The sequence below is a fragment of the Eucyclogobius newberryi genome, unplaced genomic scaffold (genome assembly GCF_026437365.1).
Source record: "Eucyclogobius newberryi isolate DKJ021-1_F unplaced genomic scaffold, fEucNew1.0.hap1 SCAF_12, whole genome shotgun sequence".
Lineage (NCBI taxonomy): Eukaryota > Metazoa > Chordata > Actinopteri > Gobiiformes > Gobiidae > Eucyclogobius > Eucyclogobius newberryi.
This window is the reverse complement of record NW_027315746.1, coordinates 6,829,359-6,857,274: the sequence shown is the minus strand read 5'-3', so window position 1 is coordinate 6,857,274 and position 27,916 is coordinate 6,829,359. Positions and strand designations below refer to the sequence as shown.

The following is a 27,916-nucleotide window of genomic DNA, read 5'->3' as shown; positions in this document are numbered from 1 at the left end:
CGCGGGGACCCGACAGAGCCACGGCGCTAATTAAAGGCAGCGCCGGCGAAGCACAGACGCCGGCAGATAAATAAATAGATAAATAAATAAGGATTCTGATTGAATTGTCGGTCTCTCGTGCCACGCTCAGGTGCACGATTCAATGATGATGAAGAGTGTCCCTGTTGGGCGTCCGTAGAGGCGACTGCGTAACCTATGGAGACCGTCTTAATGAGGCGCCCTGGAGAAGCGGCGTTAGCATCGTGAGCTAAAGCTTAACGAGGCAGGGAAACAGAGACAGGCATGTTTGTTCTGTTTAAAAGAGACATATTGTGCTTTTAATGAACTATGACATGAGCTTTAAAGAACTATGACATAAATAAACCATCATTTGATGTTTTCTTCATTGTAAATTGCAATTAAAACGACTAGAATAGAAACAGGTCCATTCACTTCCTGTTCCACACTGCAGAACTGATAAGCTCCGCCCTAACAAGAGGCAGATTGTCATTTACATGTTTTCAATTTTTAAAAGCAACTCTGAGTAAACCTATGGTGAGGAAAGACTGGTTAAAAGCTCATTAAAGTTGATTTTGCATAATTTGTCCCCTTTAAAAGCTTTATAAGTGCAAACTAAAGTCAACAAATAATTTCCAACTAAAAGATCTGAGGCAAATACACAAAGTCCGCGACATGTTTCCCTTGTGTTTCGGCCTCTTGTAAATCCCTTAGACTTTTGGCCCATTTTGTTTTCTCTTCCACTTCAGCACAACTTCCTCGTTCTCCCGGAGTCAAATCTGATCCGCGCGACGAGAATTGCGGTTGGCGATCAGATCTGACGTTCATCGCGCTGCACATTTTGAACGCGCCGTTCGCATTAACGCCGCGAGAAGCCTGGAAATATGCGCCGCTAAAACCGACACAAGGGCCGCCGCGCGCGTTTCAGAGCACGTTTGTTAGTCCCTACAGCCTAACTACCTACTCTACTAGCCTAACTATCATTAAAATGCTCCGAAATTATGTCCAAATTATCCAGTTTTTCCTTTACGTCACGCATTTCGACGAAAAAACTAGCGACACATTTTGGTAGCTGAGGCTCTGTTCACGTTTGATGGCGAAACGTTGGAAATACAGACAGTCGTTGAAGCGTGCAGAGGTAGTTTGAGTGATGCTAAAGCGCGTGAATGTAGCTCGCTAAAGAAGAGCACTCGTCTTCTGCGCGGGAGTCCTGGATTCAAGACCCTCTCCTGTGCGTTTGATTGGTTTTTTATCGGTTTTCACTCTTCTGAAGTGAAGTTCAGTGGGTTTTTTCATGGCGTATGTTATTGACTAAATATTAATGGCCGCCGCGAGTCTGTTAGCACGTTAGCGGTCAACACGCAGCACGCCGCGTCATGTGCTTTGGCAGAAAACGCTCGCAAATCAATAAAGTAAAGGTGTTGGTTTGCAGTGGCAGTGGTGTGTCCCAGGTGTGAGTCAAGGTGAACGCCCCCTCGTCTCGGTTGATGGTGCCTGAGTTCAGTTCTATTTCAAAAGCGACTTGATTTCGAGCATCATTTCTGGAGCGAACGCAACGTCGGTCGATTCAACGTGATCCCGAGGACTAAAAGATGTAAAAGAGTGATAGTTTTAGAAGAGAAAAATAAGTAGTTTCAGTTTAATTTACAAAAAAGTGCACCTAAACGTAAAGTGCTTTTTGTCGGGCTGTTTTTGTCACTTTACTTTATCATTTTGTTTTGTTGATTTCATAAAGCTTGATGTTCATTTCGAGGTCTAATATCTAATTGTCAATGAATTTATGGCAAAGTTACAGTCGATTCGATTTGAGTTTTGTTAAAGTAAAACATACAGAAGTAAAGAACATACAAAAATCGAGGTGTTTAAAAATGTACTTTAAGCGTATAAAGTGAAAGTAGCGGCCATAGATTTCGAGAACTGTTAAATGAGATGATTTTGAGTCAATTCCAAGCAGTTTTCAAATTTTTCTGGCGATTTTTATGTGAATATTTTTGTTTTCTCAAAGCAGGGACTTGAACTCAAAACCTTTGTGCAGGATGTCACCACGAACACGCTAAAAAAGAACCTTTCAAATCTAAATACAAAAAGTACTTTCTACATTCAAAATGTAGTGGAGTAGAAAGTACAGATTCCTGCTTTTAAATAAAGTCAAGTAAAAAAAAAAAGTATCTGCTGTAAAATGAGTGAAGTACAAATACCTTGGACTTTTGGAGGAAGAAATTGGGCTTTTTTTGTGTCTTTTTTATGATAAGAAAATCAATACTGAAAGCCAAGAAAAACAATAATAATCATGCCAAAATTAAGTATTTTTTGTTCATTATTAAGGCCAAAAAATAAAGAAATCTGGCTGTTATTGTCACATTTAACTTTATTTTGTCTTTATTTTGTCTTCATTTTCATAAAGTCGGTCACAAACTTGAGAAACAGTCACACGTCAGACCTATAAGTCGCACTGGAGTATAAGTCGCACTGGAGTATAAGTCGCATTGGAGTATAAGTCGCACTGGAGTATAAGTCGCACTGGAGTATAAATTGCACTGGAGTATAAGTCGCACTTGAGTATAAGTCGCACTGGAGTATAAGTCGCACTGGAGTATAAGTCGCACTGGAGTATAAGTCGCACTGGAGTATAAGTCGTTCTGGAGTATAAGTCGCACTGGAGTATAAGTCGCTCTGGAGTATAAGTCGCACTGGAGTATAAGTCGCACTGGAGTATAAGTCGCTCTGGAGTATAAGTCGCACTGGAGTATAAGTCGCACTGGAGTATAAGTCGCACTGGAGTATAAGTCGCACTGGAGTATAAGTCGCTCTGGAGTATAAGTCACACTGGAGTATAAGTCGCACTGGAGTATAAGTCGCACCCCGGCTAAAACTATGTAAAAAAAAAAAAGTGCGATTTATAATCCGGAAAATACAGTAATCGTCAAATAGTTTTTTGTCTCACACAATATTCGCAACGCTAAACTTTGACACGTTGCCATGGCGAGATTGTGGCGCAGAAACCCTGACCCGCTGTGTGTGTGTGTGTGTGTGTGTTTCCGCAGCACTGGGAGGACGACGTGCGGCGCTTCCACAGGATGTTCAGACACTCCACGGACACTGAGCTCGTCGTCCTGGTGGGAAACCACGACATCGGGTTCCACTACGAGTAAGACTTTCAGACCCCAAAGCTGGACTAAACCAGACCTAAAATGACTTATCCTAACCCAGGAAGTACTTTAGATGTATTATAAACTGTGACAAATATGATCCTCTGCACTACATTTGAGTGACGTGTGCAGTTTAACCTGTCATAAGTAGATTTTAGTAGTATTTTTAGAAGTACACGTGCTCCTGTACCTGTACTTTTACTTAAGTAACACAAGTGAGTTCTTCTTCCACAGTCAAATCGAGCGTTTTATCTCAAAATCGTCAGTAATTCATAGTTTTCATTAGTTTGCTTTGGATCGGATCGTTTTTGTCTGAAAGTGTTTCTTTATCTGAATTTCTGAAAGTTACCTTTATGACTAAGTATAATTCAGGTACGCTATAGTTTTTATTTGACTTCTTAAGGTGAGACGCTGCAGGTGAAAAGGAAACAATCTTACATTTATAAAGAAAATGCACAAATCATGTCATGTTTTCATTTAAGAGGCGTTTGAATAAAGAAAATGGACAGAGCCAGGTTTAAATTTCTTGCTTCATTTTGTACAATATTATTTACAAAAAAAAACAAGGGATTTATTTAAGTTTTTTACTTAGTTTTTGAGTAAGACAGATCTGACTGAAAATCGCAGTAAACACTATATTTTTACCACATTTTTTAGACCTCAAACTTTAATAAATCAGACCAAGATATTATCATTTTCTCTTCTTTTAAGTCTTTATGAGAGGAAAAGGCTTTTTAGAAACTGACTCTGAAGTTACAATGTCCCAGAGAAACCGATGGCTGAAGTGTATAATATAATATAACATAATATAAGCTCCATTAAGTATTAAAATCGCATATTAAAGTATTTTCCTCTTAACAAATACAGTCTGCTCTGGAAACATCGCCTGAGTTTGACCTTCGCTCCACTGAACTGTGAAGCAAACCAAACAAACAGACTTTAAACGAGTTGTGCAACTGTTGATTAAACTCTTTATTAATGCTGATAAGTCACGGGAAATTCAACCAGCGACCATTCTATTACTGCACCAAATATAACTACAAATGATGCAAGTATGTGTATTTTATTGGTTTATTTGTTGCTTTTTTTAAAGCGTCTACACAAAGTAACCTAGGTTGTCATCAGCGGAGGGCAATTTACCACTAACAATCGAACTATAACATATGAGATATCATAAAACCTTCATATACATAACCTGTATTGTCTTCCTCACTCACCAAAATAGCGGATCACAATTAGATTTTTATTTTTATTAGTGTTCTACAATATATTACAAAAGTTAAAGTCTTAAATCTGGCTGAAATGTAAAGCTTTTTGGATAAAAATGTTGAAAAAGGCTGATTTTCTTCATTATTTTCCATTTTTAGTCTAAATTAGCCTTTAGTCTGTAGTCTTTTCTCTTTGCTTGTCCCTCTTCTTGAAAACAATAGTTGCATTTGTGAAGAACTTTTCCACAGCCGATTGCGTCATGTCATTGGCATTATAATTGTCGTAACCCTGGCAACAGAAGTGGCAGCGTTTGCTCGGATCACGTCTCCAGGAACTTCTCCAACTGGTTTGACAATCTTCAATCTCGGTCGGGCTTTTGTCAGAACGTCTCGGCGACAAACGGAACAAAACGAACGCGCTCGAGAAACGTTTGTCGAGCAAAGCGGGAAAATCATTTAAAACTCTACTTAATCCAACTTCTGCTTGAAATGCAGATGGAAACGCCTTGTTTTTTGGAGTCTTTTTGGTTTTCTTGACTCATACATTTGACACGGAAAGGAGTGGAAACCGGTTCAGTCACACGCCTTTTCTGTGAGTGAAGTGTAAAGTATGTGGTAGTCTCGCTGTTACCATGGCAGGAAGTGGTTTGAACACACACGTGAGGCCTTGAGGTGGAAAATGTTGAACTGATAAGTGTGTATAAAGGGCTGTGCAATAAGTCACATTTAATTTAATTTCATTTAATTTAATTTATTTTAATTTAATTTAATTCAATTCAATTAAATTTAATTTAGTTTGATTTAATTTAATCTAATTTTATTTTATTTTATTTCATTTAATTTTTATTTTATTTATTTTTTACTATTTCTATTAGAACATAAATCAACACAAAAACTGGACCAGGTAGAACAATAAGGTGAGTAAAGGAGTAAAAGTAGAAAATAAGAATTGTTTTTGAAATTTGTCTATTTTTACGTTGAGTCCAAAGGTTCTTTTCCCCCTTGTGTCTGTGATGATCTTAGTCCAGTTCTTAATGGTCAGAGCAGTTTGAGTCTCTTCTTGGTCATGAGTGTGTTCCAAAGGTCAAAGGTATCAATCCCCTGTGTCCACGGCGGGTTTTTGAGGCCCAACTACATTATTCCAAAATGTTATGGGATTGTGCCACTGAGTCAGCTCGAACAGTCTTTCTTTGTCTTCATTTTGTCCCGTACACTGAGGGAACTATATTATGATAGATCCATGCGCTTAGACACAGGGAAACGTGGGGACGAGCCGGAGGAGGCTGCAGGTGAACGAGGCTCTGCAGGTGAGCAGTAGTCGAGTTCTATGATTGACACGTGACAGGACTAATCGACAGTCCACGCTACGAGGAAATTAGACTCAGATTTGGGCCAAAAAAATCGTCCATTCAACCTTTAATAAGAATCACACCTTAAAGATTTGAGCTTTGTGTGTCTGTTTCCGCAGAATGGACTGGTTCAAACTGCAGAGGTTCGAGAAAGTCTTCAACGCTTCGTCCACGAGGATGGTCACCAAAAAGGGCGTCAAGTAAGTCGGCCATTTTGTCTGATTTCTTCTGTTTTTGTTTTGTTTGTAAAAGTCCGACTCGGGCTAGAAAACCAACTTAAAACAACTGTAAAATCTGGATGATTCCTTATTCTTCACAGTCGCTAAACAAAACTTTTAAAACATAATGATCAACATCAGAAGGAGGACAGAGTAATTAAGCTTGTGGATGTGCATAATGAACGTATTTCCGGAGTATAAGTCGCACCAGCCAAAAAAATGCATAATAGAGAAGAAAAAAACATATATAAGTCGCACTGGAGTATGAAATGCTGCTGTAAGTGTGAAAATAACAAATAATATCACATATAAGTCGCTCCAGAGTATAAGTATATAAGTATAAATATAAGTACAAGTCGCACCCCGGCCAAAACTATGAAAAAAGGTGCGACTTATAGTCCAGAAAATACGGTACGCTGTTTCAGGAAATCTTTCTGAATTCAAACACTTTACTCAATTTACGGTTTGTTTCGTGCTATTGTTTCATTGCCATGACTTTTGTGAAAATGTGCGAGAATCTCAAGTGGAAATGACACGAGTCTCATGGCAAACAACGTATTATAAACCCTTTGTTTTCACTCACAAAGCAGATATGTTACTTTGGTCCCAGCGCCTCCTAAAGGTCAAACCGTGCATGACTTGAAGATACTCGATGATGCTCGATGATAATAACGGTGTTGTTGTGTGCGTCTCAGCTTCCTCCTGGTGAACAGCGTGGCTCTTCACGGAGACGGCTGCCCCATCTGCCAGTCTGTGGAGAAAGAGCTGATCCGACTGTCCAAAGACCTCAACTGTTCTCTGCAGGTGCCACGGCAACACAACCAAACAGACACACGCCGGGCGAGGGAACCGGAGCGTCGCACATTTATGACCATTAAAAGGGTCTAAAAGTGCTTTATTTCACTGCAAAAAGCACATTTAGATTATACGCGTGTGACCTGAGCCACCGGCAGCCATCTTGATTCTGGTCGCTAACGTAAACAAATGTAAACGCCAAAATAAAAGCGGCGTAAACGGCTCAAATATCAGAATTCAGTGTTTCTGACATTTACACAACGACAAATCACATCGTACAAAAGAACGAAGACCATTTTGAGACGCAAATGTGGCTTTGTTGTAGCGAGTTAGGTCGGAAATGCTAATATAGGATTAGCATTGGTGATTAGCATACAGGAAAATCTTTTAACAACTGAAACATGGCTTGTAAATGTCTGAAACGTTCTATGTTCATAGTAATAGTGCCACACTAAATATGAATGATATTTTTAGATTATTTTGAGCTTTTAGTGCTCACTTTGAAGAAGGTAAAGTTAAAGTCTAAAACCCCGACATCTGCAGACGTTTGTAGGCAAAAACCGACATCTTTCAGGCAACATTTGTGAACCAATTTTAAGTTTCTCATAGAAACAAAATGTCTGCGATCATCAGTTTAACTCTCGACATGTGGCGTACGTTAGCATGACCCGGGTCCTGTGTTTTGTGCAGAGTTCGCAGAAAGGCGTCGGCAGTTTGACAGAGAACTGCGACGGGGCCCAGACGTATCCGCCCTCTTATCCAATCATGTTACAGGTAAAACGCCATGGCAACGACTCAAACGAGCCACACACGGCAACGGCAAATATAACGACTAAGAGACTGCGAGAGGCACAACTGAACTAATAATTACAATCCAGTGTTTGGACTGCTCTAATCTGACCCGGAACATCTGTTTATGAACTTAAAGTCTAGATTAAGGTTGTTTTTCTAATTATGATTCAGTTTGTTGGTGTAGAACCTGTGGTAAAAATGTATCATAGTTTTACATCTGTGACGTTGCCGTTTGTGAAGACATTTTGAAAAGTTTAAAATGACAGGAAGTAGAGCTGAGTTCTATCACTGCACAGTGAAGCAGCAGCTGTGTAACAAAGACATTGAAATATTGGCTATTGGCATGAGGCCATATTATCTGCCCCGGGAGTTCTCACATGTGATTGTGATCACAGTCTATGTGGCCCCGTCTGCCAATGCTGAAAATGCTTGTGAAGCACTGCTCTCCTGCACTTGTAGGCTGCAAACACAGCATCCACAGGCTCTCTTCCTCGTCTCTGGTGACTTTAACCACGCTTCTCCCTCTTCTGTTCTACCAACATACACCCAGTATGTTACCTGCCCCACCAGAGAGAATAGAACATTGGACTTGTTTTTTGCCAACACCAAAGAGGTGTTATTCCTCTTCCCCCCTCCCTCCCCTGGGCAGCTCGGACCACAACCTTGTACATCTGAGGCCTGTGTATGAACCCATCGTGCGCAGGCAGCCTGTGGTGTCCCGTGAGGTGAGGATGTGGTCTGCTGAGAGCGAGGAGGCTCTGAGGGACTGCTTCAGCACCACTGTCTGGACTGAGCTTTATGACCCACATGGGGAGGACATCAACACCATCACAGAGAGCATCACGGATTACATCAACTTACTTACTTACTTACTTACTAACCGTGAACTGAAGGCTCTGCTGAAGGAGAAGAAGAGAGCCTTCAGGTCAGGGAACAAGGAGGAGCTGAGGACTGTGCAGAAGGAGCTGAGGAGGAAGATCAGGCAGGCTGAAGCCGGCTACAAGAGGAGGATGGAGGAGCAGCTGCAGCAAAAGAACATTCAGGGAGTGTGGAGAAGCCTGAAAACCATCTCGGGCTTCAAAATCCCCCCTGCCCAGACAGAGGGGGATCTACAGTGGGTGAATGAGCTAAATTCTCACTTCCTGAGATTTGATCAACCGCCCACCCTTCCACCTGCACAGACCCCTCCCCCTGCACTGACCCCTCCCCCTGCACAGCTGCATGCTCCCTCTTCCACAGCTGGACAATGCCCTGCATCTGTTCCTCTTCGCTTCTCTGCCCCGGACCATCAGCTCCCCACTTCGCCTGGACTCACCCATCCCCCCAGCACACAGTCCCCCTGCCAACCACTGACTGTCACAGCAGCACAGGTGAGGAGCGAGCTGAAGAGGATTAATGTGAGGAAGGCAGCAGGACCTGACGGCATCAGCCCCAGGCTCCTTAAGTCCTGCGCAGATGAACTGTGTGGAGTTATGGAGCATGTCTTCAACATGAGCCTGAAGCTGAGGGTGGTACCACAGGTCTGGAAGACCTCCTGTCTGGTACCTGTGCCCAAGACACCGCACTCCAAAGACCTCAACAGCTTCAGGCCAGTGGCTCTCACGTCCCACCTGATGAAGACACTGGAGCGGCTGGTCCTGGACCACCTCCGCTCCACCGTGAGCTCAGCCATGGACCCGCTCCAGTTTGCATATCGGCCTGGCATCGGAGTGGCGGACGCCGTCATCTCCCTGCTGCACCGCTCTCTCTCTCACCTGGAAAAGCCTGGCAGCTCTGTGAGGATTCTGTTCTTCGATCTTTCCAGCTCCTTCAACACCATCCAGCCGCTGCTCCTGAGGGACAAGCTGGAGACGGCTGGTGTGGAGTATGACCTGGCAGAGTGGATCCTGGACTACCTCACAGACCGACCCCAGTTTGTGAGAGCACGGGACTGTGTGTCTGACACTCGGACCTGCAGTGTGGGGGCGCCCCAGGGCACTGTCCTCGCGCCCTTTCTCTTCACCCTCTACACTGCAGACTTCAGACACGACACGGACAGCTGTGTCCTGCAGAAGTTCTCTGATGACTCTGCCATCATCTGACTCATCACGGACGATGATGATGTGGAGTACAGAGGACTGGCGCAGGACTTTGTGGACTGGTGTCAGCGGAACCACCTCCTCATCAACGCGGGGAAGACCAAGGAGATGGTGGTGGATTTCCACAGAGGCCACGCCCCCCTCACCAGTGAACATCCAGGGACGGGACATTGAGAGAGTGACTCATACAAGTACCTGGGTGTTCATCTGAACCACAAACTGAACTGGACTCATAACACAGACTGTACAGGAAGAGCCAGTGTCGGCTCTACCTCCTGAGGAGACTCAGGTCTTTTGGAGTGACAGGGCCACTCCTGACAGGGCCACTCCTGACACTCCTGAAGACCTTCTCTGACTCTGTGGTGGCATCAGCTCCTGTAGGTGTGGTCTGCTGGAGCAGCAGCATCACAGAGAGGGAGAGGAAGAAGCTGGACAAAGCTCCGTCCTGGGCTGTGCTCTGGACTCGGTGCAGGAGGTGGGGGACAGAAGGGTCCTGGCTAAACTCACATCTCTGCTGGACCATGAGTGTCGCCCCCTGCAGGACACTCTGTCCCCTGCAGGACACTCTGTCCACTCTGGAGAGCAGCTCCAGTGACTGATCCACCCTTGCTGTGTGAAGGAGACGTTTCACAGGTCTTTCCTTCTGCTGATGTCACTCTACAACAAACACTGTTATACCCATGTGCAATACTGTCATCATGTGCAATACTGTCATACCCATGTGCAATACTGTCATACCCATGTGCAATACTGTCATACCCATGTGCAGTACTGTCATACTCATGTGCAATACTGTCATACCCATGTGCAATACTGTCATACCCATGTGCAATACTGTCATACTCATGTGCAATACTGTCATACCCATGTGCAATACTGTCATACTCATGTGCAATACTGTCATACTCATGTGCAATACTGTCATAGCCATGTGCAATACTGTCATACCCATGTGCAGTACTGTAATACTCATGTGCAATACTGTCATACCCATGTGCAATACTGTCATACCCATGTGCAATACTGTCATACTCATGTGCAATACTGTCATACCCATGTGCAATACTGTCATACCCATGTGCAATACTGTCATACTCATGTGCAATACTGTCATAGCCATGTGCAATACTGTCATACCCATGTGCAGTACTGTCATACTCATGTGCAATACTGTCATACCCATGTGCAATACTGTCATACTCATGTGCAATACTGTCATACTCATGTGCAATACTGTCATACCCATGTGCAATACTGTCATACTCATGTGCAATACTGTCATACTCATGTGCAATACTGTCATACTCATGTGCAATACTGTCATACTCATGTGCAATACTGTCATACCCATGTGCAATACTGTCATACCCATGTGCAATACTGTCATACTCATGTGCAATACTGTCATAGCCATGTGCAATACTGTCATACCCATGTGCAATACTGTCATACCCATGTGCAATACTGTCATACCCATGTGCAATACTGTCATACTCATGTGCAATACTGTCATACCCATGTGCAATACTGTCATACTCATGTGCAATACTGACATACACAATTATGTCATATTCATGTGCATAGAACTGCTGTAAATAAGAGTGTTTACTTTACCACTATGATTAGTATTATTTTGTCCTATGTTAGCTAATTTGTATCTGTTTATTTTTATTTTATTTATTTTTATTTTTCAATTTTTTATTTATTTTCTCCATTCAATATTAAGAATATGAGAGGTTCTGTCCATAAGAGTTTTGTTTATAAGTATATAAGATAAGTTGTTTTCTATTACGAGTGTTATCTGTTCCTTTCTTCTGTATCTACTTGTGTTGCAACACCGAAATTTTCCCATGTGTGGACAAATAAAGGCTTATCTTATCTTATCTTATCCCACTGTGATGTCATCAAAAAGCGACGTGCCATCTAATTACTCTGCGCGGCGAGTTTGTAAGTTCTTTTCTCTGCAACTTTCAGAGACCAGAGCGGAGTTTTGCCTACAAGAGCTAACAGCAACTAGCATGCTAACAGCAACTAGCCCGCTAACAGAAACTAGAATGCTTACAGCAACTAGAATGCCAACAGCAACTAGCATGCTAAGAGCAACTAGCATGCTAACAGCAACTAGCCTGCTAACAGAAACTAGAATGCCTACAGCAACTAGCATGCTAACAGAAACTAGCATGCCAAAAGCAACTAGAATGCAAACAGCAACTAGCATGCTAACAGTAACTAGCATGCTAACAGCAACTAGCATGCTAACAGCAACTAGAATGCCAACAGCAACTAGCCTGGTAACAGAAACTAGAATGCCTACAGCAACTAGCATGCTAACAGAAACTAGCATGCCAAAAGCAACTAGAACGCCAACAGCAACTAGCATGCTAACAGCAACTAGCATGCTAACAGCACACTTGCTTGTTTTCGGACAGTAAAACGCTCTGTAATCAAACGCAGACAGCACGCGGCGGTCTCGTTTTGACTTTAACAGCTGCTTTTACGACTTATCTGACAAACTGCGCTACAACAAACGGTACAAGCTTTTTTAAGACATTGAAACAGTTTGAATTAGGTCTTTTTGATTCTGTACAAAGCTTTTGGCTAATTGATCATCTGTAAATATGAAGACAATAAATACATGTTCATATATGTGAAAAGGAGTAATTCAACTTGACAAACGTCTTGATTGGCTCGTGTTCAGAGGAGAATCAGTTCTTTGGCGTCTTCGCTCGTTGTACTTTGGACATTTGGACAGAACGCTGCAGATTGGCTGCAGTGGCACAGATTCTGAGAGAGACTTTTCCAAACTGAATCTGGTCCAAACACACTTCCAGTTTTACTAAACGCCATTTTAACAGTCACTTTCAAACCAGACGAATGAGATTTGTAACGTAAACGGGAAATGTTTTGGAAAAAATGACAATATTGCACTTGTTTTGTTTGGAGCATCTATAATAAAGACTGAAATAAAAGATGTTACAAATAATGGTTTGAAGTTAAAATTCTGCACTTTTTTGGTTGTTTTTACAGTCCATTCGTATTATTGTTGTCTTTCAGTGGTGAATTATAATGAAGTAGTTTGGTAGTTAAGTAGTAGTAGTTAGTTAAGTAGTTCTGCGCTTTTTTTTAAATATGTGAAAATAAACTTAATAAAAACTATATTAATTCTGCCATTTCTCGCAAATAAACAATTTCATATTATTCATAAATATTCTTCATCTAGAAGCCTTCTGATGACATATTCAAACATTTATTATATTAATAATACATTTTAAATGTCTGAATGTACAGCACAAGTATAGTTTGAGAGCCATATTTGTGACAAGAATAATCTTTGGTTTTCATTTGTTGTTGGGCTCATAAAGTTAAATCAGTTCTTTAGATTCTGTGGAAAAAATAAGAAATTGATTGTTGACCAAAAAAAATATATTCACAATTCTTTATTTATGGGGTGCACAGTGGCAAAGGCGGTTAGCGCTCTTGCCTCCCAAGAAGGAGATCATGGGTTCGATTCCTGGACCAGACCAACATCACATGATCTCTCTGGGTGGAGTCTGCATGTTCTCCCCGTGTTACCGTGGGTTCTCTCCGGGTTCTCCGGCTTCCTCCCGTCTAAAGACATGCATGTGTTAGGTAAAAATTGGTGACTCTAAATTGGCCCTAGTGAATGAATGTGAGAGTGAACTGTCTGAACTGTCTGTAATGTCTGTGTCTCTGTGTTGGCCCTGCGACAAGTTGGCCACTGTCCAGGATGTACCCCGCCTAAGGCCCGAAGTCACTGGGATAGGCTCCAGTCACCCGCGACCCCGAAAGGGAACAAGCGGAAGAAAATGGATGGATGGATTCTTTATTTAAAAAAAACAACAAAAAAACGATTTTCTTTGACCTGATATGTTTAGTTTTATTTTATTTGATCATTTTAACACAATTAAATCCTTCTTCACCACTGAGTGTAATTTCTGTAGCTTCATCTAATTCTCGATTAGATAAATAATCCTTAATTACAGCTCTGAATCAGAAAAGCAATTAAATAATCTGACACAGAAACATCCACAACCTTAGTTTTTGTTTAAGGTTAGTTCTGGTTCAGTCCCAGTTTGATCTTGTTTATTGTTTTTACTTTATCTGGGGTTAAATGTTGTTTACAGCAGAACTTACGGTAAACCACTGAACTTACGGTAAACCACAGAACTTACGGTAAACCACTGAACTTACGGTAAACCACTGAACTTATGGTAAACCACTGAACTTACGGTAAACCACTGAACTTATGGTAAACCACTGAACTTACAGTAAACCACACTTTGATCTACATGTCTGTGTCTGTGCAGCATTACCCTCTGTTCAGAGTGAGCGACGCCGGCTGCACCGGACAGGACGCCGCTCCGGCCGAAGAGCGCCACCTGCTGTTCAGAGAGAAGTACGACGTGCTGTCCAAGGAGGCGTCGCAGAGGGTCAGTGACTTACAGCAGGTTTAACGAGGAAATAGGAAGCACATTTAGGAGACGAAGGTGTCGGATCGAGATGAGTTTGTGCACAAAAATGGAAAAAGACTTGTGATGTCTGATGTTGACAAGGCAAAGAGTTTGGATGAAAATTAACGTGTCTTTTGGCTGTTCAAAGTACCGTATTTTCTGGACTATAAGTGGCACCAGCCAAAAAATGCATAATAGAGGAGAAAAAAACATATATAAGTCGCACTGGAGTATGAAATGCAGTTGCAAGTGTGAAAATAACAAATAATATCACATATAAGTCGCTCCAGAGTATAAGTATTTAAGTAAAAATATAATTATAAGTCGCACCAAGGCCAAAACTATGAAAAAAAGAATATAAAGTATTTATTATTTGTGATTAATGTGTGTCTTTGCATTTGCCTGTGTAGATTTTTCTTCTTTATGATGCGAGGAAAGTTGATCATTAGAAGTTGATAAATGGTAAAGAGTGTCACATTCTTAAAAAGATAAGAGATAATAATAAACGTGTTTAATAATAAAATGAAAATCTCACTTGAGGCTTGTGTCGACTTAAACAGTCACTTAAGTTATTTTTATCTCATATGTTTGATTGTTAATACAGCTTTGGAAACACTTTAGAAGCTTCAATAGAACAAATACAGATTTACTCTTGTCACTGTCTGTTTTGGATGTTCCAGTCGTCTCCCAGAGTCTAGAAGAGTCAGGCCATTGTCTCAGGTCAAAGCTGTTATTCACGAGTTACAGCCGCGTGACTCGCTGGCCGTCACATGTTGAAGACGTCACGCCGTGGCCTCTCGCCTCTGACATGCCTCTGACATGCCTCTGACATGCCTCTGACATGCCTCTGACACGCCTCTAACACGCCTCTAACCCTAACCCGATAGTCTTGTAAAACAGAGCGTGAAACTGAAAGTGAAAAGGTCTGATACATGAAGAAGACAGGTTCTGGGCTTTGATCCTCATTTAGTGTCACTGACAGAGACAGAGATATTAGTGGACATTTCCATCTGCTCTTCCTCGTCCACACGCTCTGTCCTGGACACGCCCTCTGCACCGGACACGCCCTCTGCCCCGGACACGCCCCTCAAAGCTTTCAAGAGCACGGACTTTGTGTCTGATCCTAAAATATAACACTTTAACAGTTGGAAATGACGCTCGTTAAAACTGTCTGCGAGTAGGCTAACGCTTATTAGCATCGCCACGCAGTAATATGTAAACTAGTGTTAGCATTAGCTGCTAACGACCTGAAACAAACAGCTCAGTCTGGAGTGACCTCTGTAAGTCCACTGGTCCCTCCTGACCACGTGACAGAAGAGAAAGAATCCTTTGTTTTGAGACTTTGGATAGCGGCTAATGCTAATTTCCATATTTGTAAATTTGAATGTGTGTTTCATGGCAACCACAGAGCCAATCAGGAGCAAGCTAGTAGAAGGTAAATGCCCCTTCCTTGTCAGTCACTATTGTTCATATCTTGACTTACAACGACAACAGTGACGTCGAAACTCTAGAATCAAGTTTACACCAACCTTTAAGTCCAGAATGTCGAATCTGACAGCAGCAGTTACAGAGGAAGAAGAGCGGACGTGCGCAGGAGCTAACGAGCTAGCAGGCTAACGGGCTAGCGCTGTCCACTCCTTCTACAGTCAATGATTGGCCCAGAAAAACGTGTAGAACTCTGACTTCCACACGTTTATCAGCAAAACAAGAGATTCCTCCAGATTTTGTGAACAAATGTCCGGAGAATCTATTTTTTGCCGACCAGTTTGTCTGTAAATGTTGACCATGTGACGCCTCTCGCCCAATCGCAGCTGCTGCAGTGGTTCCGGCCCCGCCTCATCCTCAGCGGCCACACCCACAGCGGCTGCGAAGTGCTGCACGAAAACAAGTACGTGGAGATCAGCGTCCCGTCGTTCAGCTGGAGGAACAGGAACAACCCCAGCTTCATCCTGGTACTTTAACACTTCGGTCATTCTCACCTTTTACAGTTCAAAAGATTCAATATAATGGAAAACTATCGCTGGAATTGCCATGATGCTTTTGTGTAAGTGTACTTTTAGTTTAGACCTCAATATTCAGCTCATATTTCAGTTTGAATCCTCCCGGAGTCGAACAGAATCCTAAATGTTATACAAATGTCGCATAAATCACTATTAGATTAATTTTCCAAGTCTAAGTCGTCATTTTATTGTTCCTCAAGTGTGATTGTAAGAATTAACTACTCAAAAGTTGTATTTATATATGGTGTGAAAATGCCAGATTCTGTACATTATTTCAAGTGTTGTCGTACCAAACAGACATGTGCATTTATCCTTCTTATTATCAGAACGTATTTATTCACTAAAAATATGAAATTAAATAGCTGAATTTTCGCTCCAGTGAAATCAGTAAAATCAATATCAAATCTAAAATATTCACATTTTGGAAAGAAACAAACAAAACAGCTGATATCGATTTGGAAATGATAATTGAGATGTGGTGATTTCAACATCCATATGCACGTTTAGTCCCTTTAAACACAGTTGTTCTCCGTTTAAGTGTCTAAATGTGTGTTTTCTAAAAATGCCAGATTCTGTACATTATTTAAAGTTTTGTCGTTCAGTTTAACAAACAGACATGTGCGTTTATCGTTAATAATCAAGATGTGGTGATTTCAACGTCCATACGCACGTTCAGTCGCTTTAAACGCACTCGTTCTCTGTTTAAGTGTGTAAAGGTGTGTTTTCTTGGCCGCAGGCGTCGGTGAGCGCTCAGCATCACGCTCTGTCCAAGTGTTTCCTGCCCGAGGAGAGCACGGTGATCGGGGTGTACTGCTCGGCCGGGGCGTGTCTGCTGCTGCTGCTGCTGCTGCACTGCCTCTGCCTGAAGGGCCTGCTCCAGTGTCTGAGCCTGTGTCTGCTGGGCAAACACAAGTCCCTCTGAGGCGCGCCGCCCGCCATGCACCCGCCAATCACCCGCCATGCACCCACCATGCACCCGGACACCGCGCCTGCCGCCCGGCCCGGCCACAGTGTCTTTCACGTTGTATCGCCTACAGGAAGTGTCAAGTCTGTCGCGCGGCTGAGGAAAGTGAATCGACTGAACGCGGCTAACCACATCGTTTAAGGGACAAATACGATGCATTATTTGTATTGTTATTGTCCTTTAAACTCGATTAACGTAACATGTTTTAGAACTAAAAAACTAAACACTGGCCAGTAATTGACTGCTGGCTCCATCTCCTGGCGACAGAGGGAATTACATCGGTGAGATAAAAATAATAGCTTCCCTCCGACGCGCTAACGCAGCTGTAACGATCGTGATTTGAGGCAGAAAGAGTCTGGTGATGATGTCAGAAGTCAAATATGACATCACAGATCAAGGAGAGTCAGAACGGAGTGTTTTTGACGCTCGGAGGGGAGAGGACTTTCTAAACACGATTCCTCAAACTAGCGTGAACGAAGCTAAATTCTCTACTTCTGCGTTTGATGCACAAGAACAAAGCAACTCTCTAAATCAAATCTCTAAAAGCTTTTATTCTGAAGTAGAAAAAGGAGGGAATGAGAATTGACATGACAGTGAATTTGAAAGTAACAGCACTTACTGTCTCTGTGTTTGAAATCACGTTCAGCCGAAGCAGCGCCAGAGCGAACCTTCTGTACGGAATAGAACGAGAGACTTCACTACCCACAATCCCCCACAAAGCATCGGAAAAAACAGCCTTTCAATGACGATTTTAAGGCCGAATGTCGTCGGACTTTTCGGCGAATTCGCTGGAAGCTCAACCGCGTGAACAAATAACGAAGAAGACGTGACTTTTTTCAACATTTTCTAGGTCGTCTAAAGAAAAGTCGGACTCTAATCGAACGGTCCGATGAGCGCGACATGGACGGTGGATTTGCCGCATTTTAAGCCGTTTTAACTGGATTCGGAGTCACTTTTTGGACTGGAAAAGGTTCAACGAATCCGACGCATCGAAACACGCCACAGCTTTGAATTCAACTGGAGGATTATTGCAGCTCAGTGAAGTCCTCCTCGTGTTCCTCTGAAGCATCAGGAGACGTCACTTTGGACGATGCGGGCGGAGTTTGGGACACCGGTTTGGGCGACGTTTTGGTGACATTTCGAGCGACGTTTGGGACTTTGAGAGTTCAGATCACTTTTACAAATGCACACTTTAAACTTTAAAAATCAGCAGGTACTGTACATAAAGAAGAGCCGCTCGGAGAACCAAAGGGAACTTCATCTCAATAAACCTGGACTTTCACCATCGGAATCGCTTGAACACTTTCGCCTAAACGTTAATCAAAACCTTTTCCAGCAACAGACGTTATGATATGCAACACATTTCTTATTTTAAAGCTTATTTTATCATCTTGTTTTTTGTTGTAAAAGTTAAATCTAAATCTAATCTGGGAAATTTGAGTTGACGAGGCTCAAAATCCTCGAAATTGTCCGTTTTTTATTGAAAAATCTTTAGTTTAAACCTCAAATCAGTTCATATTTTCAGTTTTAGATTTAGTTCCGAGAATAATCCATCATTTCATTTGACCTGAAGACACTAAAGTTATGTTTATATCGTTGGAAAACTCCAGATTCTGTCCATTATTTACAGTTTCGTCATTCAATTTGCATAAACCTCAAACTCGTTGCCTGATTTCTGGACTATTACTTTGTATTTCTACTTGAATTGTATTATTTATGAAGAAACCAAGCGACCTAAACGCTAATAAACCTCGTCTTGGTTCTCTGAGCGGCGAATCTAAAAGTCTGTCTCTGATGTTTCCTGTTTTATTGTGAAATCACATCCTCTTTCGATCAAAAACCACGTGTGAGTTTTACACGACCGTTTTTCCTTTTGTCACGAAGCATCAAAAATGGATTTTGGAATTAGCCTGACCAGCCGCGGCGAGGCTTTTTACCCACGGGATCATCATCACGGGACGCAAAACGAGACGGGGAATGTGTTTTTTGTCGTTGGATCTCTTTCTAGATTAAAACCCCTGATATCACCTCGAATGACAGAGGTTGAAGTTCTTTTAGCCACAAAACATCGCATTTGAGCAAAGAAGATTGTATTTTCATGTATTTTCACAAGACTTTAGATGCTACAATGTGTTTTTTTTTAATCAAAGTGGCTTCAGTCGTAGGATCTGGCCCAAAGTAAAGAGTTCACTTTGACTTTGACATCGTTTACGTTCTGATTCGACGAACGATGACAAAGCACTGAACTGAAAAAGCACTGAACTGAAAAAGCACTGAACTGATGAGTGTTTTTGCTGTTCTTACTATTAAAACGTATTTATTCACTAAAAATATGAAAATTAAAAGTAAAAGTAAAATGCTTAATTCCTTAAATAATCACCTTAAATTCTCCGTAAAATTGATAAGAAATGCAAAATATTTGATTTTTTTAAAAGAGTTTATGCAGATTTGGACGAAATAATCAAGATATTGTGATTTTAAATGAAATATATGTATTTATTGTAGCGGTCGGAGTTAATACTAGCAAACATTTACAATTTATAGAATATTTATGCAGATTTTAATCAGAAGAATAAGCCGTTATGAAGGTAAAGTGTGTTTTTCTGTGGCTGGTCGGGCTAAATGTTTGTGAATGTTTTTATTTGCCGTTTTAAGGTGAACTGTAAATAAATGATTATGAGCCTTGAACCTTCTCGTGTCGTGGCGTTTTGTGGGTGAAAAAGACAAAAAGACGTACCTTTGTCCACGGGTTCTCAACGTGTGGCGTGCGTCGATCCGGAGCCAGAATCTGGAGCTCTACTTGTCATTTATACCACCTCAAGTACTTCTTAAACTTGCACCTAACATGTATTTTTATGAAGTACAATCACTTTTACTCTTAATATTGCCTTTACTTTTCCACTTTTTCCGCTTTGAGTCGATTAAAAGTGACAAAAATCCCACGTTAAAGATGCACTGTGTAACTTTCTGGATTTATAACGCACACTGCAGCTTTAGTTCCATGTCTGAACACTAGAGGGCGCTCATCTGAAATCACATGATGTACAATGGAGTCAGATTTATCTTAATTTGAGCACATTTTGCTCATTTCAAGTGAGAAAACGCTCTTGTTCGTCTTATTTTAGCGAAAGAAAGACATTTTATTTAATGTTTAATGTTTGTTCCGAGTTCAAATGTTCTTTTATGACGGTCAAAATATCCTTAAATCAAGATAAACACAGCTTAATTTAAGTCTGTATTGTTCCCAGTGCAGGTTCTGATTATGTTTGAACACATGAAGCTCCGATGTCCAACAATTAAACATTTATATGTTTATATGGATCTATAATCCAAAAATACATCCAAGTATTTTTTTATTGGCCGTTTTTGTCATATATTAAGTTTATTTTGTCGATCAGAAAGTTTGATTTTTGTAAAGCCGCTAAAGATTAAGTCGTATTTATCTTAGTGAGAAAATGCTCGTCTTTTACTTATTTTTAATCAAAACGTGACATTTTATGCTTTTCATTTGCACTTTTACTTTAAGGCGGTTCAAATATTCTCAAAACAAGAGAAATACGACTTATTTCAAGCACTTTTTGAACTTATTATCTTACTTTAGATGAAGTCAGGCCAGATTCAACACTTCATCATCATCATCATCTTCAATCACCTCAAAAGAAGTTCAGTTCCAGGTCTTTTCACTGGACTCTCCACAGATCTGACCTGTAAACTGGTTCAGCGGCTCAAGTTACAAAGTGCACCTTGAAAACATGAATCTTTTTATCACTTTTAAACATTTTCACACTTTGACTCAGGAACTTTTTACCCGAGTTTGAAGAACTAGAACATCACCTTGAGCTTCAGTGTTTGGGTCACGGTTCCAGTGTGAGGTTTAGTTCTCATTCAAAGACCAGTTTAGTCCTGGTTTAGTTCTGATATAAAGACCAGTTTAGTCCTGGTTTAGTTCTCATACAAAGACCAGTTTAGTCCTGGTTTAGTTCTCATACAAAGACCAGTTTAGTCCTGGTTTAGTTCTCATATAAAGACCAGTTTAGTCCTGGTTTAGTTCTCATACAAAGACCAGTTTAGTCCTGGTTTAGTTCTCATACAAAGACCAGTTTAGTCCTGGTTTAGTTCTCATACAAAGACCAGTTTAGTCCTGGTTTAGTTCTCATACAAAGACCAGTTTAGTCCTGGTTTAGTTCTCATACAAAGACCAGTTTAGTCCTGGTTTAGTTCTCATACAAAGACCAGTTTAGTCCTGGTTTAGTTCTCATACAAAGACCAGTTTAGTCCTGGTTTAGTTCTCATATAAAGACCAGTTTAGTCCTGGTTTAGTTCTCATACAAAGACCAGTTTAGTCCTGGTTTAGTTCTCATACAAAGACCAGTTTAGTCCTGGTTTAGTTCTCATACAAAGACCAGTTTAGTCCTGGTTTAGTTCTCATACAAAGACCAGTTTAGTCCTGGTTTAGTTCTCATACAAAGACCAGTTTAGTCCTGGTTTAGTTCTCATACAAAGACCAGTTTAGTCCTGGTTTAGTTCTCATATAAAGACCAGTTTAGTCCTGGTTTAGTTCTCATACAAAGACCAGTTTAGTCCTGGTTTAGTTCTCATACAAAGACCAGTTTAGTCCTGGTTTAGTTCTCATACAAAGACCAGTTTAGTCCTGGTTTAGTTCTCATATAAAGACCAGTTTAGTCCTGGTTTAGTTCTCATATAAAGACCAGTTTAGTCCTGGTTTGGTCACTTGGTTCTAGTTCAGTTTAGTTCCAGTTCTAGTTTAGTTCCCGGTGTGTGAGGAACTCTTTGATTGGAGCAGCAGCCAACGATTATTGCAGCAGTTTATCATTTTGGACAAAGCATTATTTCTGTCGCATCGACACGTTTGAAATACATTTAAAATCAGATCAAGGTTGAAACACGGCGACTAACGGCTTCTAGATAGAGAATATTTACAAATTAAGTGAACTATTGATCAAAATCAGACATTCTCTATTTTTTTTTGACATTTTAATTTATTACACTAGAAAAATGGCTGTTTAAAATGAGATAAAAAGTTAAAAATTGCATTGTTTTCATCTCGTTTTCAGTATATTCTGTATATTTATGCCTTAAAGCATAAATATATAAAGCATTTTCTCACTTTAAATGATAAAATATGCTACTGCACTTGAAATAATCTCAAAACTTACTTTTCCTATTTGTAAATCTTATTTCAAGAATCTCAAAGACACTAAAATGAATATAAATACTACTTTTTACCTCCCGATTGTACATTTCTCCAGTGTAACGTCCTCGTCTTTGCTATAACACATCTTTTCGTGTGCGTTTTAGAGTCCAGACAACGATTACGATTACCGTAGCAACCGCTGCAGCCCCGGCTTCCTTCACCGTTTCCCCAACAATAACTCCTTAAAAACGATTTAAAAACGAACATTTCCCACAACCACCGTCACTCGAACGCTCGCGGAGAACCCCCGTAAGAAACACGGACACAGCAAAATGGAAATGAAGCCACGTCCGCTAATGTGCCTCTTTATTTAGAGAAAATAAAAATGTCATTTGTCATCGGCCCGGTCAGTTCACTCCGTCTGCCTGTAGGGGGCGTGGTGGACGTGCCGCACGAGAGAAAAGGCGGATGCTGTTTGTACACGAAGAGAAGGAGGGAGGAAGGAGGAGGAAGAAGGAGGGAGGAAGGGAGGAAACGGAAAAAGAAAGAAGAGCTGTCGTCGCCGGTGCCGCTCACACATTCATTTAGTGCCTGTGCCAGAAGAGGGCGCCAAAAAGGACCAAAAAAAAGGGTTAGTAGTAGTAATATTGCACGCCCTCGTTTTCCTCGCCGCTCTCTAGACGTGCTTTTCCTCTGCGCGCACGCAAACCGCCGCCGTACACACACTCTATAGGCACACACATCATTAAACATGTTTCCAATTGTACATATATATTTATAATAGAGCTATAAATTTACATGTACATACATAAAGAAAAGTCTCTCGCTCGCCCGCGGCGCAGGAAACGCCCGCGCCGTCGCTTTATGTACACGTCAGGCATACTGCAAAAAATCCTATCAAAAACAATGGATTTCCAATGTCTGTTTTTAAAGCTGTGAAAGTCAAATCATCGTCATAATCATAATAATATTGTAAAGTAATAAAAGGAGGAGGAGGGGGAGGAGTTAAAACCGAGAGAGAACAAAGGCATGGCGCTGTCTTCACTGCAGGTAAGTGGTTAATTTGCATAATGTATACAGGTTTTTAAGGATTTTTTTTCCCCTATTGTTTTTTTTCTCATTTTTTTCCATTTTTTTTTTTTTTGAACAGGATTTCCGTGTTTTTTTTTCTCCGTTTTTTTTCTTATAAACCAGAAAAAACTAAATTCTACAGAGAAAGTGCCCCGCCCGCAGTCATTGTCGGCTGCCGATAGAGGTTGACATCAAGCTGTACAGCGCAGTCAAAAAAACATATACATCAGCTCATTTTACAGGTACAGCCATATTCAAGGCACAAAGATCTACAAGTAGATTTGTTTTTCTTTCAATTAGGTTGTACAAAATAATATTACATTTTACAGTCTGTACAGGATAAACCCAAACCTTGCACAGTGTACAAGTGAAACGGAACCAACCCAAAAGAAGAGGAAAGTAAAGCCAAAAAAACAAACAAAGAATAATCATCATTTTTCGTCGTCTCTCGCTTCGTGGTCCCTCCTTGTTTTTGTCTGAAAGCTTGAAAAGGGGCGGGTATTTTTGGAGATAGTTTGTAGGCGGGGCTAAGGTGCAAACTCAGTCCCGTGTCAGAGTAATAATAATAATAATAATAATATTCCTTCGGAGAAAAAAAAAAAGAAAAAAAAAAAAAAAAAGGAGAGAAAGAAATCCACAAAACGTCTCCTCCGTTCGCCCCTGGAGTTAACAACCGGGGTTAATAAATATAGTGATGCTACATTGTGTGTGTTTGCTTCCTCTGGACAAAAGAAAAACTCAACAAAATTATTAAGGAACCTGAAGCAAAGTGCATTTAAATCTTATGTCTTTCTCCTTCAAAAATATATATATTGACACACCTTTAGCACGCCTTGCCTCTACAATGAGGTCCGGTTGGTTTCAAGTTTCACGCCCGACAAACTAGGTCCGAAGGAAGTCGAAGAAAAAAAACGTAATCGTGAAAAAAAAAGAGGAAAAAAAAGCGAAAAAAGACACGTGGGGGTAAAATGAAGGAGGTAGCGCGAGGCTCTTTTAGTGGAATGACATTAAAATCAAGGCGTTCCGAAAAAAAGGTAAATGGAAAAAAAAAAAAAAGTAATAATTTTAATAATAATAATAATAATAACCAGCGGCACACGTCAAACTTGTTCCCCAGAAAAAACGTCTTCCTTCCAAAAAACTCCCGACTCATTGAGAAAAAACGTAGAAAAAGCTAAGAAGAGGATTTGACACACTTCAGTAGTACTTCATCGTCCCGGGGCAAAGGGGGCGGGGCTTAGTGGCGAGGGGGCAGGGCCTAAGGGGGAGTAGGGGGGGCGGGGCGCTCAGGGGGGCGTGTCCATCACAAGAGTTCGTACTGGCGCAGGTGCATTCTCTGGATGATGTCTCTGCAGTCGTTGAACACGCGCCGGATGTTCTCTGTGTCCACGGCGCACGTGAAGTGAGGGTAGCAGTAGTGGCGCCCGTCGCCGCTCGCAGTGCTGATCCGCTGTAACCATGACAACCAGGTTAACAACACAGGGTTTCAAGAGTAAAAACGTGCGCTGATCCGTTGTAACCATGACAACGTTTACATCATACAAACACAACATTTCTATGATAAAACACACAATTCAGGTGCAGTTCCTTTTTCATTTGGTGATATTCAGATACAGTGACTTTTTTTTCAAAATGTGGAAAAAATATGAAAAAATTTGAAAAATGTTTGAAAATTTTGGGGGGAAATTAAAAAATCTTACAGTTTAAAAATTATTTCATCATAAAATTTAATTTGTAGCTGTCGAATCGTAACCCTTGTGTGAATTAGAAGAGACTCTGTTTACAGTACGGTTGCTAGGTAACCGCCTATGTCCAAACATGTCCACAGTAAAAATGACTCTGTGGTAAAACTAGGTGAAGAGTTTCAGTCAAATCTTATGTTTTAACTAGAGCTGCAGTACAAAGTAGTACATGAACTGCAGTATTCATGTTGTGTACTCTTCTCTTCAAATAAAAAGTACATCGTTACTTCACGCTAAATAAAACACTCAAAAAGTACGTCAGCGCGTGTCATGGACTTTGTGTACTTTGCAAAATACTCACAAGAAACTCGTCCCGGATGAAAAACTTAGCTCTTGTGACTCGGGGGTCTTCGCCGGGTTCGGGTGTTGCTACGGCGACAGCACAGACACAATCAGCACAGGGTCACCGCGGTTACACACGGGTCAGAGACAGCGTTTGTGGACACGCACCTTCATTTGGTATGGTGTAGCGAGCATATTCAGGGAAGTAGTCTTCGATTTTGGATTTTCCAGCTAATACTTTCTCGGCCAACATGTCCTGCTTGTTCAGGAATAATATGACCGATATAGTGCGTAACCATCTGCAGAGGAACACGGAACACGTTAATGGAACACGGAACACGTTAATGGAACACGGAACACGTTAATACACCACGGAACACGTTAATGAAACACGGAACACGTTAATACACCGCGGAACACGTTAATACACCACGGAACACGTTAATACACCGCGGAACACGTTAATACACCACGGAACACGTTAATACACCGCGGAACACGTTAATACACCACGGAACACGTTAATACACAGCGCAACACGTTAATACACCACGGAACACGTTAATACACCACGGAACACGTTAATACACCACGGAACACGTTAATACACAGCGCAACACGTTAATACACCACGGAACACGTTAATACACCACGGAACACGTTAATGGAACACGGAACACGTTAATACACCACTGAACACGTTAATACACCACGGAACACGTTAATACACCGCAGAACACGTTAATACACCACGGAACAAATACACCACGGAACACGTTAATACACCGCGGAACACGTTAATACACCACGGAACACGTTAATGGAATACGGAACACGTTAATACACCACTGAACACGTTAATACACCACGGAACACGTTAATACACCACGGAACACGTTAATACACCACGGAACACGTTAATACACAGCGCAACACGTTAATACACCACGGAACACGTTAATACACCACGGAACACGTTAATGGAACACGGAACACGTTAATACACCACTGAACACGTTAATACACCACGGAACACGTTAATACACCGCGGAACACGTTAATACACCACGGAACAAATACACCACGGAACACGTTAATACACCGCAGAACACGTTAATACACCACGGAACACGTTAATGGAATACGGAACACGTTAATACACCACGGAACACGTTAATACACCACGGAACACGTTAATACACCGCGGAACACGTTAATACACCACGGAACAAATACACCACGGAACACGTTAATACACCGCGGAACACGTTAATACACCACGGAACACGTTAATACACCGCGGAACACGTTAATACACCACGGAACACGTTAATACACCACGGAACACGTTAATACACCACGGAACACGTTAATACACCACGGAACACGTTAATACACAGCGCAACACGTTAATACACCACGGAACACGTTAATACACCACGGAACACGTTAATGGAACACGGAACACGTTAATACACCACTGAACACGTTAATACACCACGGAACACGTTAATACACCGCGGAACACGTTAATACACCACGGAACAAATACACCACGGAACACGTTAATACACCGCGGAACACGTTAATACACCACGGAACACGTTAATGGAATACGGAACACGTTAATACACCACGGAACACGTTAATACACCACGGAACACGTTAATACACCACGGAACACGTTAATACACAGCGCAACACGTTAATACACCACGGAACACGTTAATACACCACGGAACACGTTAATGGAACACGGAACACGTTAATACACCACGGAACACGTTAATACACCGCGGAACACGTTAATGGAACACGGAACACGTTAATACACCACGGAACACGTTAATACACCGCGGAACACGTTAATACACCGCGGAACACGTTAATGGAACACGGAACACGTTAATGGAACACGGAACACGTTAATACACCACGGAACACGTTAATACACCGCGGAACACGTTAATACACCACGGAACACGTTAATACACCGCGGAACACGTTAATACACCACGGAACACGTTAATACACCACGGAACACGTTAATACACCACGGAACACGTTAATACACCGCGGAACACGTTAATACACCACGGAACACGTTAATACACCGCGGAACACGTTAATACACCACGGAACACGTTAATACACCACTGAACACGTTAATACACCACCGAGTCAAAGGGTTCACACAAAGAGACCAAAGTGATGTTTTCAGGGTTAAAGGACAAATATGATGCATTATTAATGTTGTTATTGGCCTTTAAACTTGCTCTTGAGATCGTTTGCTTTGGCGCGTCATGTTTTAGAAGGTAAAATGACAAAAACCAAACACAAACGTCACAAATCTGGGGTGTTTTTGTGAGGTTCAGTGAAGAGGACCTCGTAAACAGGATTAAAGTGTGAATGAAGCTTAAGACTCTTTGAGAAGAAGGAACAATGTTCATTATATTTGTCCTTGAAAGTGTTAAAATGTTTGCATTTAAGACCTGATTAAGAAAGTGTTCACACAGTTTAAGTCTGATGTAGACTGGATTAGCTCGTCCTAATTTAGCTCCGGTCTTTGTTCATGTTTTGTTCCAGGCTTAGTCTTAGTTTAGCCCTGGTTTAACCGTGGTTTAGTCCTGGTTTAGTCCTGGTT

General features: G+C 41.4%; 2 protein-coding genes across 3 annotated transcripts in view; one reads left to right on the top strand and one right to left on the bottom strand.

Moving 5' to 3' along the window:
- mppe1 (metallophosphoesterase 1) overlaps positions 1-19,377 on the top strand; it is a 32,057-nt gene extending 12,680 nt beyond the window's left edge. Inside the window, exons 3-9 of the mRNA XM_072440696.1 lie at positions 3,042-3,145; positions 5,823-5,903; positions 6,617-6,725; positions 7,407-7,490; positions 13,915-14,037; positions 15,870-16,010; positions 16,795-19,377. Coding sequence (XP_072296797.1) covers positions 3,042-3,145; positions 5,823-5,903; positions 6,617-6,725; positions 7,407-7,490; positions 13,915-14,037; positions 15,870-16,010; positions 16,795-16,980 — 828 coding nt within the window. The 3' untranslated portion in view covers positions 16,981-19,377. The remainder of the gene's footprint in view (positions 1-3,041; positions 3,146-5,822; positions 5,904-6,616; positions 6,726-7,406; positions 7,491-13,914; positions 14,038-15,869; positions 16,011-16,794) is intronic.
- Positions 19,378-22,510: 3,133 nt separating this feature from the next.
- Positions 22,511-27,916, bottom strand: part of gnal2 (guanine nucleotide binding protein (G protein), alpha activating activity polypeptide, olfactory type 2) — a 94,223-nt gene continuing 88,817 nt past the window's right edge. For both annotated transcript variants that reach the window (XM_072440678.1, XM_072440679.1), the window contains exons 10-12: positions 25,441-25,571; positions 25,292-25,359; positions 22,511-24,698 (exon numbers count right to left, since the gene is read on the bottom strand). In XM_072440678.1, coding sequence (XP_072296779.1) covers positions 24,552-24,698; positions 25,292-25,359; positions 25,441-25,571 — 346 coding nt within the window. In that variant the 3' untranslated portion in view covers positions 22,511-24,551. The remainder of the gene's footprint in view (positions 24,699-25,291; positions 25,360-25,440; positions 25,572-27,916) is intronic.